The sequence below is a fragment of the Daktulosphaira vitifoliae genome, unplaced genomic scaffold (assembly GCF_025091365.1).
Source record: "Daktulosphaira vitifoliae isolate Bord-2020 unplaced genomic scaffold, ASM2509136v1 Scaffold_3, whole genome shotgun sequence".
NCBI classification, from domain to species: domain Eukaryota; kingdom Metazoa; phylum Arthropoda; class Insecta; order Hemiptera; family Phylloxeridae; genus Daktulosphaira; species Daktulosphaira vitifoliae.
The window spans coordinates 18,949,498-18,961,694 of record NW_026099574.1 but is presented as its reverse complement, the minus strand read 5'-3'; the positions used below and the strand labels follow the sequence as shown (position 1 = coordinate 18,961,694).

The 12,197-nt window shown below is 29.4% G+C and overlaps 1 protein-coding gene across 4 annotated transcripts in view; it reads left to right on the top strand.

Annotated features, from left to right (window-relative positions):
- Positions 1-8,703, top strand: part of LOC126901428 (growth hormone secretagogue receptor type 1-like) — an 80,454-nt gene extending 71,751 nt beyond the window's left edge. For 3 of the 4 annotated variants that reach the window (XM_050677858.1, XM_050677859.1, XM_050677860.1), the window contains exon 4: positions 6,823-8,703. In XM_050677858.1, the coding sequence (XP_050533815.1) occupies positions 6,823-7,591 (769 nt within the window). In that variant the 3' untranslated portion in view covers positions 7,592-8,703. Of the gene's footprint in view, positions 1-1,964; positions 3,197-6,822 lie in introns of those variants that run through there. The other variant, XM_050677862.1, reaches the window with a different exon arrangement.
- Positions 8,704-12,197: the final 3,494 nt, after the last annotated feature.

Sequence of the window (12,197 nt, the reverse complement as noted above, 5' to 3'; positions counted from 1 at the left end):
AAATGTTTCATTTTCATACTATCACCATCTTCTTAACCACCTCTATTCCAACTATTTGGGGTCGGCTCTACTTTACGATTTGTCAGGTTTTTACAACGGCCGTCGACCTGACGCAACCTCATTATGGTTGAGGTAGTCAGTATAGGGGCAAGGAATGTGTCACATTACAGTTATGGTCATCTTTCCAGGACAGCAAAGAGCGCAGTTTAATATCAGAGTTAGGACGACGACTGATTGATTCACTGAGTCACACCACACATTTCATTCTCATACTATGTTTTGGGTTTAACCTTGAAGTTAAATATTTTTTATTTTAAAAGGTGTTAAAGTTGAATTTAAACGAATGGTTTTGCTTTAATTTTTCAGTCCCACGATCTCGCAAGGAGTTAATGGGTAACGTGTACTTGGCTGTTGTCCTTTCATTATGTTTTTTACTGCTGAATGTGATGAGTGGTGACGAGCACGAGTACTAATAGTAATATTGTCTTAACAGTTCTATGTCCGGAATTGTTTAAGAGCCAAGATGATTCTGATCCGGTCAATAAAAAATAAATAGTTATGACTTCACGCATTAGGTGAAAAAAAACGTTTATAATTTTTTTTTTTTTCATATTCTGAAGTCTTGTTAATAGTTTTGTGATTTGGGGTGCCACTCAACCCACTCAATTTTTCCACCAGACTAATAGAAAAATTGGCAGGGTTTCGAAAGTAAATACAAGAATACTTAGTATTATACTGAAGTGTTTGTTGTGGGCAGAAAACGATAATTAGTCACCGACCGTACTTACATGTTATTAATCTAAAAAAAAAAGAAAGTTTGCCAAGTTAAAAATTATTATTTTTAAATTACTCCGACATTATTTCATGCGCGATTATATTACGGTAAACAATAATAAATATAAATTTAATACAGTGCTGAGTAAAGTTCTTTTCTAAAGAATGGATTTAAAAACCGTTATGTTGGCTGTGAAAAAAATTTAAAGATGGGCAAACGTATTAGCACCGTGAAGCATCAAATCCAAAAACGTTTCTCGAAAGTTTTTATGAAAACAACAATACAATAACCTCGAGTCAATAACCGCATGGTCAAATATAAGTGATACAGCTTTATTGTGTTACAGTAATATCTTTTTCTACTCCGAAATCATATTTTGATCGTCTTTTGGTTCCAATTAAAATCCTGCGCGGGTTTTTGATAAGTTGGCTCTGTTTGGAAGCTGTTTTGGGAAACCCATCACGACCGCAATTACCATTACCCACATGGAGGCACTGCCACGAGCTTCAATTCTTGTCGTACGCACACATTTAGCCTAACTTATAACGCCTCACCTACCCGCCCGACACTTTCCCGTTCACTGCGTACCGCCTATTCAGAACCCTTTCGTGACCGCTTCAAAAGGGCTTAGTGCGGGTAAATAATACAATATATAATATTACGGTCTTGTATACTGCAAACCCACGCAAATTGACTCAACTCGAATGTACTGAATATCGACGTGTGCCATTAATACTTTGCTTATATATATATATATCGTTACCGCTGCCAGAAAAATGTCGTAAATTATGCCGTTATTATCAAAAACCATAAAAATATATGACAAATGAGATGTCCGTTGTCAAATAGGCCTTACTTTATGAAACAATTGTCTGCTGCTCAATATTAATTTGAATAAAACGTACTTATTTATTTTTCATGGCGAATAGAAAAATAAATACTTTTTATGGCTTTTAATGTTTGTCACAACGCGCGACTGAAAATTGTATTATCCATTTTATATCATAAATCATTATATATAATTTTGTAACATCCACTTGATTGTATTTAATTTATTTTACTAATACATTGTGTCCAGTACAGTTTTTATTTTAGTTCTTTAAAAAGAATAATTTTTTCACTACCAAAATTAACAACCACCTTCGCTGGAACTTGTACCAAATATTTTGTTATTGTCTTCTGTTCACAGTCCTATCACAATGATTTCTGAGTATCATGAACACATGGAGTACTTAGACGGTACCAAATTACCGGTTTGCCTGACCAAAGCAAATACGTTTTGGCCAATAGCGTTCTTCACTATCATCATCAGCCTTTTCTTTGTCATGCCGCTGTTCGTACTGGTCGTGCTTTATACAGTGATCGCTATGCACTTGATGGCCGACCCAGGCACTAATTGCACGGACAGCGCATGCAACCAACGAGCTCGTCGTCAAGTAGTCCTCATGCTGGCCACCGTGGTGCTTTCGTTCTTCGTGTGTCTGCTACCGTTCCGAATATTTACCATGTGGATCATACTGGTGCCCGAAGAAGTGTTTTTAGATCTCGGCATGAAAAACTACTACATAATACTTTACTCGTCCAGAATTATGGTGTACCTAAACTCGGCCATTAACCCCATTCTATACAATCTCATGTCGTCCAAATTCCGGCGAGGCTTCTGCAAACTTTGCCAGTGCAGAAGAACACGCAGAAGACGCGGCCGCCGTAGAGATTTAGTTCGGTTACGGGCTGCTGGCACACTCACCACTACTCTATCGCATTCAAGCGGCGTTCCGTGGACGCCGCCAACTAAACGGTCGCTTAAGACAGCTGGTGGTAAACACAATGGATCTGTTCGACGACACGCCATGGCCACGTTGCTCAAACAGAACAGCCAAGCCGCTATGAAAAGCTGTATTGTAGACGAGTGCGACCTCAAAGAGAGTTTTGTATGACCGCCGCTAAAAAAATTAGTAATAAACTATGTATAGTGTATAAATTTTTGTTGAAGTACCACAACTAGTCCTACATTATTTTAGTCAATTGTACTATTGAAAAAATCATGGTGTTACTGAGATTAATAGAGAAATTCAAATTTAAACTATTTATTTTAAAAGATAATTTTGAATTTTTTCAAACGAAAATTCACATTACAACATTTTAAGCACGGGCCATAATTTATTTTAATGAAATACAAACTAACCAACTTTTTATTTTATTGTGTTCTTAAAGTTATCCAAACAAGATGATTGCATTATGAAATTCGTTGGTATTCAATAAATTTGAACACTACGCTCCAAAGTTAATATCTCTACAACTTTTTGAGCGTATTTAATGGATTTTCGTTGTATTGAATTTTTCAAAATGTTTAGAAAGTTTAACCATCCAGATTAATTTTTTATATTTAAAAACAGTGCATGATCCCAACGCGTGTCTCATTTGCNTACAACTTTTTGAGCGTATTTAATGGATTTTCGTTGTATTGAATTTTTAAAAATGTTTAGAAAGTTTAACCATCCAGATTAATTTTTTATATTTAAAAACAGTGCATGATCCCAACGCGTGTCTCATTTGCTTTAAATTCCCCCCGAAAAAAAATACTTTAGAAAAATATAAAAATTGATCTACGTCTTGAAAAGTTTATATTTCATTGAAAAGAGTTGCTTTTAAGGTTTTTATCGATAAAGTGCTTTTTAATAGAACGATTACAGTGTCCATCAATCATTTTGATTCATTATGTGTAGTGCAATTAGCTTGATTAACGATTGGTAAAAAAAAAATACGACATTTACATTTTTTATGTTATAAAATATATTTAACTTATATATTTTTCGATAAAAAAACTGATTTTTTTTTTATTTATTTGTGCTTTGATGTTTACACTCACCTTTTTAGCTATTTCAATACCTGTAACCAAATATAAATCAATTNTAAAAAAAAAATACGACATTTACATTTTTTATGTCATCAAATATATTTAACTTATATATTTTTCGATAAAAAAACTGATTTTTTTTTATTTATTTGTGCTTTGATGTTTACACTCACCTTTTTAGCTATTTCAATACCTGTAACCAAATATAAATCAATTAAAAAATATTTTCACTGTAATACAGCCTGGCCATTTTCTTTTTCTTAGTACACGAAAATTCTTTAGTTTTTCTTCTAATTTTAGTCTGGTCGTATCATTATCGACCGTCGTAGGGCTTTTTAACATTCCTACTAGCTACTATAGCTACGTTTTTTTTTTCTAATACCCAATTAAATTCTCCTTAATTGACAGAAAGCTATTTGTAATCACACAGTTAGTAGTTATTTTTAATACGTAAGTATAAATAGTGACAATGTATATAATTAAATGCATTTGAAAAGTGTTTATGATAGTTTATTTATTTACATTAGTACGTAAAAATATTGTAATTATATCACTAGTCACGTCTTGTGTAAATTATTATTTAATTAATCTTAGTATAATTTTTGTTTCCATCGATTCAACTGAGTAATGTCCATAATACTTTTTTCACAATTTTTTTTTTTAAATATTCTAGAAAAATTTTGTTTGTATTACAAATTTAAATTGACATTTGTATTTAACTTAGATTTCAAAAGCATGTAAAAATTTGTATTTGTTTATATTGAGTTAAATGAATTGTGATACCTATCTGGTTAGTTATAAAATAATGTCTTAAATCGTTCGTCATTAAATCAAAACACAAAGAAATATGTAATAGCACAACACTGTGTAACGTAGAAAATATGTCCTTATTGTTTTTACCAGACTTAAAACAAATATTATAACAAGAGTAACATTACTTTTATATAGTAAGAAGTACTTATGATGTATTCTTCTTTTTTTTTGTTTTGTAAAAAAAATCGTGTTTTCTTTATACGACTGCTCGATTGTAAGTAATTCATGGTATTGAGCTTTACATGTTAAAATAATAAAATATGTTAAAGACAAACCCATCAATATTTTATTGTGTATTATTGTTGTGATTGTTTTCTTGTAGTATACTTATCTCTTTGGCAATACACAATATAAATCGGATAAACTATTATCTACAGACAATATATAAGAAACAAGATTTATGTCATTTAACTTCAACATTATGTGTTTTTGAGTTTACATTCTGTTATATCCTGATAACTACCTTTACCTACAGAATAAACGCATTGTTTGTACCTCCGCGAAATTCACTTACGAGCCCTGTGGGCGTTTAAAGGATTATTGGAATAAAATGTCTACAACCTTATGTGTCTGTCATGGACTGCACTTAAATCTTTGTGAACAGGTTTTAAACAGCAAATCGACATTATATATTGATAACTGCGATAGTTGTTCCCGTTAAAAATAACCAATTTTACATGGTTATAATGGAAAATGGATACCAAGAATTCTTCCGGATGTGTGTAAATGTATACATCTTCTTCGCTGTAAAGGCATCGCCCACATATGTATTCTGATAGGTCCTCGCACTCAAAATTGCATAAAATAGTGTAAGTCTACGCCGGAGAAGGTCAACGACAAATATATCTACAAACGGTAGTATTATAAACTTTTTTTTCACAGTGCAACTATTGAACTCATAGGCTTCTTTTTTTATCTAATAAACAATTACTATATTATATCTGTCTGCTTTTTGGTTAGGATGTGACGTTCACTTGTTTATTGCTTTCACGGTTATTTTATTTATTGATACAAGTCAAAAAGTTTACTTTGTTGTGGCTCATGTTTTAAAGTAATGATAATAATAATAATACAATATTTCAATTGGGTCGTTTTTTGAGGATACTTTTAAAAGTCCAACCCTTCTCCGAAGGAGTTTGTTTAAATAACTACTTTGTTTCAGATAACTTTTATTTCAAGCCGTTAACATTCCCTGCCAAAATTCTTTAGACAATTTTTAAGTTCTTTTAATCTGTCCATGCGATTGAAGATAACGATTTTTTGTTTTAACGAACAAGTCTTGTTTAACGACCATTGACTTTACTCTTAGCAAAATATCACAAATAACTAACTTCACTGAAATGCAATTAATACGGCTGTTTTTGTGTTAAAGGCATTAAGTACTTAACTGTTTTACATGAAAGTCAATACTTTTTATCGTGGATTAAACTTTATGGTCGTCTCATCAAGACTTGTCGCGTTTAATTTTACAGACACCGATAAAGACCACATTGAAGAAATGTATTATTATTTTTATTGCATTTATAGATAATATTTGTGTATAAAAACGCGATGACTATGTAAAAAAATAGCTATATAAGGTGTAAACAATTTCTTCTTTTACAAATTATATTTTTGTACACTGCTTAAGCTTCATTATAATTTGAACATGATCAGTGTATACATTGATTGTTAAATGAAAATGTATGTTATGCAACTTAGTTGTAGACTAAGGTACGTACTGTGCAGTGCTTAGAGTGATATTACAATACAGTGATATTATATTTTATGGTTGTCGTTTAGGCGACACTTATAATTTATATAGTTAATTGAAACGCTTTTGTTCTGTCATCGGGCCAGCGAAATAATATAATCGCCAATGTTATGGTGTGTTCGTTAGCTAAAAAAAGTTCACATAATTATTAAAACATTTATAAGAATTCCAATGTAAAGCAGCAATCGGACGGCGCTTTTTATGATTTTTATCTCCTGTAGTGTAATATAATAGTATGTAATATGTTTGTGTGTATTAAATGTATTCGTCCTTTGTAAACTATTTTAGTTTATGCCGTCCAGCGGTTTTTTAATATTTATTTTACAATGTACGCAATTACATGCACATGTATAGCGCTATTATATTAATTGATATTTATGATAAATTCAAGGTTGGTCCAGTTCTAAATTATGGACCAAGTCTACAACAGTTGTATACAAAATTTAACGTGGTACTGGATTTGGGTTCTTTGCTTCGATAGTTTTTTACTTAAACGCACATGTTTTTATCGCACTTAACACCAGTTAATAGAGAAAAATTACTTTTATTGTGTATATTAATACTATCTTATTTTTGAACTACTTATTTTGTCAAAAACTAATCTTTGTGCATGTTATGTTCCAGTCCCATGTTAGACCTACCGGATTACCGTTGGGAGAGGTACGTGGACAACACCATGGTTACGGTATGCCAAACCAATGTCACCGGTTTCTGGCCCGTTTTTTTCTTTGTCGGAACCATATCGTTGTTCTTTGTCTTGCCATTAGCTGTACTCGCAATACTGTACGTTATCATCGCCCAGCACTTGACTGCCAACTCTGGTATTGTGGCGCCCAACACTAACCGGGCGGCGCTTAGATACCGTCGACAAGTTGTACTCATGTTAGGCACAGTCGTGGCTTCTTTCTTTTTGTGCCAATTGCCGTTCCGCGCCCTCATTTTGTGGATTGTTCTTGCGCCCCCCGACTATAATCTCTTCGAGGTGTTCGGCGGCATGTACAATTACTATATGGTCTTGCTATTTTGCCGCATGATGTTGTACATAAACTCGGCGTTTAACCCGATCTTATATAATCTCATGTCGTCCAAGTTCCGAGACGGATTTCGGCGGTTGTGTGGTATCCGCCGGCGGCCATGGAATCATCGTCATCTGGGACGTAAGGGCACGGTGACCACCACATCCGCACACACTGGTACTACCGGCACGTCATCTAGTCAACGCGGTGATCCTGGTGAAACTGTTGCTTTGATCACCGCCAATATGTACACGAAGATGAAACGAAACGGCATCACTGTCATATCAATCGAAGAGCATTCCAAGTCGGAAGCTATCATCAGACGACTTAATATTACCACCAGCATTCTGAAATTACAACAAGAGAGTTACGTTTAGTGCAGCTATCACTTTTGCCAGTGGTTAGGTGGGCCCAAGTTGACAGAATTCTTTTGATTAATTTAGCTGCAATTAAATGCCGCCCCTTCTAGTTTAGTTCTCAAAATCCATTTACTAGGTATGAAGAGAGTTATGTTTTTATTAGTATGTAGTCCCTTTTGGAGTTTTTCCCTTTAATCACTGCCTTTAAGTTACATTCTTTAATTGGTGAAACCAATATTTTTTTAAGCACATATCACACTGTTACATATCCCGTCGCTTTCGTCAATTTTTCAAATGTTATACTTTTTTTTGTTGCAATCTGTAATCCAAACCAAATACTATCGTCAGATAGTAAAAAATAATAAATAAATCTTCAGCCAAAAAATTCGTAATTTGTAAAAATCATGTTTGTCGTCATTTCAGTCATAACGATTGTTTGTACAATTTTTCTATTTAAAATGATTACTGTTATCTTATAAAATAATAATGGTTTTAATTATAATTAAAACACAATGAAATCGTTTTTAACTTTGCATTAATAGTTTTTTCATGTCAATATTCCTAAATTGTAGAAGTTGAACAAATTACTTTGGACCATATTTTAATATATTTATTACAATTCATATTATCACAGTAACAATTATAATCCTATCACTAAGAGTACTCAGCCAGCAGTCGTGCTTACAGAATTAAACTAATAAAAAAATCCGACTCTTCGCTATAAAGCACTAATTTGCTGTTTACTAATTTTAAGCTGGTACTATAGAGAAAATCTAATTGTACATTCTAACTATAAAACTTAGTAAATTACATTTTTTTTCACGATAGAACGATAAAAGATACACTGTTTGTAATTAAGTACTAATGGATTCAGGTATAAAGTCTAAAAAAAACTAATCTTAAAAAAGATTGCTCACTGAATGTTACTCTCTTGATCCATTGAGTGATCAAAAAACTATCAATTAAAATAAGTGTTTTTTAATGTATAATGTTATTGTAAAATAAATAATATAAATTTTTCAGTTACCTTGTTTTTGTTTGAACATGTATCTAATTTCGCATAAACTCTAAATGTACTATTTTTTTTTACAAACAAGATGTTAAGCCAATAAATATATATTTATCTCAGACTACAGGCGTTTTAAAAATCTTACTGTAAAAAATCAAACTATTGTTCATAGTTACAATTAAAGGGGATAACGAGAGTTAAACCCATCACAAATTAAAATCATTGCTGTATATTAAAACAAACTAAAAATTTAAAAATAAAACAGAAAACTCCTTAAGCTTTTATTTTTTTTGCCCCTATGTTTATCAATGTGAACTTTAATATTTTAGTTTTTCTAGTAAAAAAAAAAAACTATTTATAAACATTAATTTATAAATTATGATAAAAATTTTATATATAATTACTAGTCAGAACAATTTACAATATAAAATTAATTTAAGTAACGATTATTGTTGCGTAATTAAGCGTGTGTTCATTTTAAAAGTACAATAAACAATGACCCTACTTAAAACAGAACAACTGTTTGCTATTTTATGTTCAAAATTAAATTCTTAGTTTCTTAAGAAAATATTATTTTTAAATTGTTTGCTCCTTTAATTCTGTTCCCACGCCTTGTGTATAATATATAAACTCTAAGACAATATTATTTTAATTATAATACAAGATAAAATTAGTCGAAATGTTAATTATTATATAAATTGTGCAGCTTCGACTATAACCAGATACTAATTATTATACTTTACCATATCTACTTTATGTGTGTGTGTGCGCGAGTTATATATTTTAAGATTCTGTACCTATATTTAAATATTAAGTAATGAGTATGATGACAAAGTCTTCATTAGCTATATAATTCCGGTGGCCCTATTATAATTTATAGTACTATAAATTTACTTATGGCCGTATTTGTAATATGATCAATAGAACTATACATACATAGAATCAGTACAACGCCCTTTATAACGTACAATTATAATTAGTCATGTTTTACGTATATTTATATTTTAGTTCCTTTTTACTCATGTGTTAATTTTAATAAACCTTGTTTACTTTATAGTTCATTGTTATTATCATAGTATTAAGAACCACGAACAGTTTTTATTCTCTAAATATGTGATAATTAGAAAACTAATAAATTAGAATTACTTTATTTGCCACAAATTTTTCAATAAAAATATTATTGTGAAATTTCATTAATTTAGCGTATCGTTACTTTATATAATTGATTGTAAAAAATTACTTTACGTTTAATAATCCATTCTATTTTTTATATTGATTATTAAAGTTTATATATACTGATAACTTCTATCGAATATACCTACGAAAAAACCAAAGTTAATTGTAATTGTGTACATATTAAATTGATACCTAAAATATTTATATAATAAACCAGAGGTTTTCACCTCATAAAATATCATGATATTTTTTATATATATATATGTTAACATTAATTAATCATCAGTAACAAACACATACACGAAAAATATTATGTGGTGCTAGTATAGTCTTAATTCAAAAAAAAATTTTGTATTATACTTAAAATTGCTATAAAATCGTAATTATCTATTGGGCAATCAAATTTAACTGAATAGCTATTTCATATACCATACTATTTTTTTATCAACGACAAGCATTAATAACAGAACACAACTGAATTACACCACTAACATAACAAACAAAATATAGGTTTCATTTTTTATTAAACATAAAAATAATTATACTATCAAAAATGACACGAATTTGTGTTTTGTTGATTTTAAACTGTAAATTTGATTATGCAAATCACAAACTAATAATACAATCTTAATATTTAGTGAAAAATTTTACTTTTTCCAAAATTTATCATTCTAAGAACATAGACTATATGAAAATAAGATTTTCATAAAATCTGTTCTGAGAATCATTTTCTTATTAAAACAAAACAAAAATATTAATATACTAACAAAAAATAGACATAGTTTGAAAAAGTTATTTGTTTTTATGCATCTCAGAAATTTGTAAATATTTTCATATTTCATCATAATTGGCACTTCTTATTACTAATAAATAACATTCTAAGTCTAATGGTGTAGGGGAGGGTATACGATGTATACCCACTAATCGATTTTTATTAATTTGTTTTTCAAAAGTTATATAAAATTTGTCGGGATGCCAAATATTTTATTTTGTTATTTCACTAAGAAATAAAGGTTGTTATTAAATCACAATTTAAAAAAAATTTTGATATATATATTCGGGAATAGGAGAATTTTTATATACCATGTATTGTCTGTATAAAATAACAATTATTTACCAGTGATACATCGATAATTTTTTCGAGAAGGGAGAATTTTCCTAGTCAATATGTGTTTATTTGTAAACTTTAAAATACAAATATTTTTTTGAATAGGCGATGATTATTTAAGGGGAGAATATAATTAAAGCTACATTTTTTATAATAACAAATTATAAATGCACAAAGTTCACAATTCTTAATATTATTAATTATATTATAATCTTACCAAATTAATTAATTTTTCTTAATCACTGCAAAATCTTTATAATAATATTTTAAATATTAATTAAAGAATTGTACAACTGGTGTACAATAGTTTTCAGTTAGTTGTATATAATTGAAACAGCATAACTTGTGAATGTAATTAACACACAATGATATTGTCTATCATTGATTGTAGTATTTAGGTAAATATCTTTTTTACATACAATTTTTTTAGGAATAAAAACACCCTGAGTAGTAATTTTATACACATCTATATTTAAAAAAAGTTATTACAAGTTTTGTTTAAGCAACTATATGGTAGGTTTTAATGTTCTATAATTTAAAATGAAAAAATTAACAATCAACATTATATTATTTATTGTACAATTACATTTACGTTATATTTGAATTTACAACAAAATAAAAAATATTTATTTATTTATAAACAAATAAATATTAAAAGAAAACAAACACAGTTTTTTGTAAAGTACTTAATTTAATCACAGTATAAAGGCTTCAAATATTAAAATGAATGGTAATAGTAAACTTTTTGAAAGGACTAGGAATATTGATTTAAGAACTATTTTTTTTTATGTAGAAAATAAATTTTATAAAATGTTATATAAACACTATACAAGCAGTAACTATTTTCAGTCATTCAAATTGATTTTATAACATAAATAATGAATCTATAGCATAGATATTATTTATAGTACATTTGAAAAACACTATGATGCAAACCTCAGTTTTGGCTGCCTTTTTACTATACACATTAAATGTTTTATTAACTTAAATTTCTACTATAAAAAATTTAGGTTTGAATTTGAGGTTAGGTTTATTATCATATATCAATGAGTGGGCAAGTTTAATTTTCATGAGAGCAATATTTTGGCAAGACCTAGCATGAGTTTTACTTAAATTAGCTATCTTTTTATAAATAATTATGAACAGCTAAAATAAAATATTATTGCAAATTTTTTTATACACATGTAAAATAAAATATGAACTTTCAAGACATTTACAAAATTATTTATTTTTGTTCAATTTGGAAGACTAAAGGAGTTTAAAACTATATAGAGTAATCCCTTTGTGTAAATCATATTTTTTTTTAAATAATGGTATTATTTAAAATCATT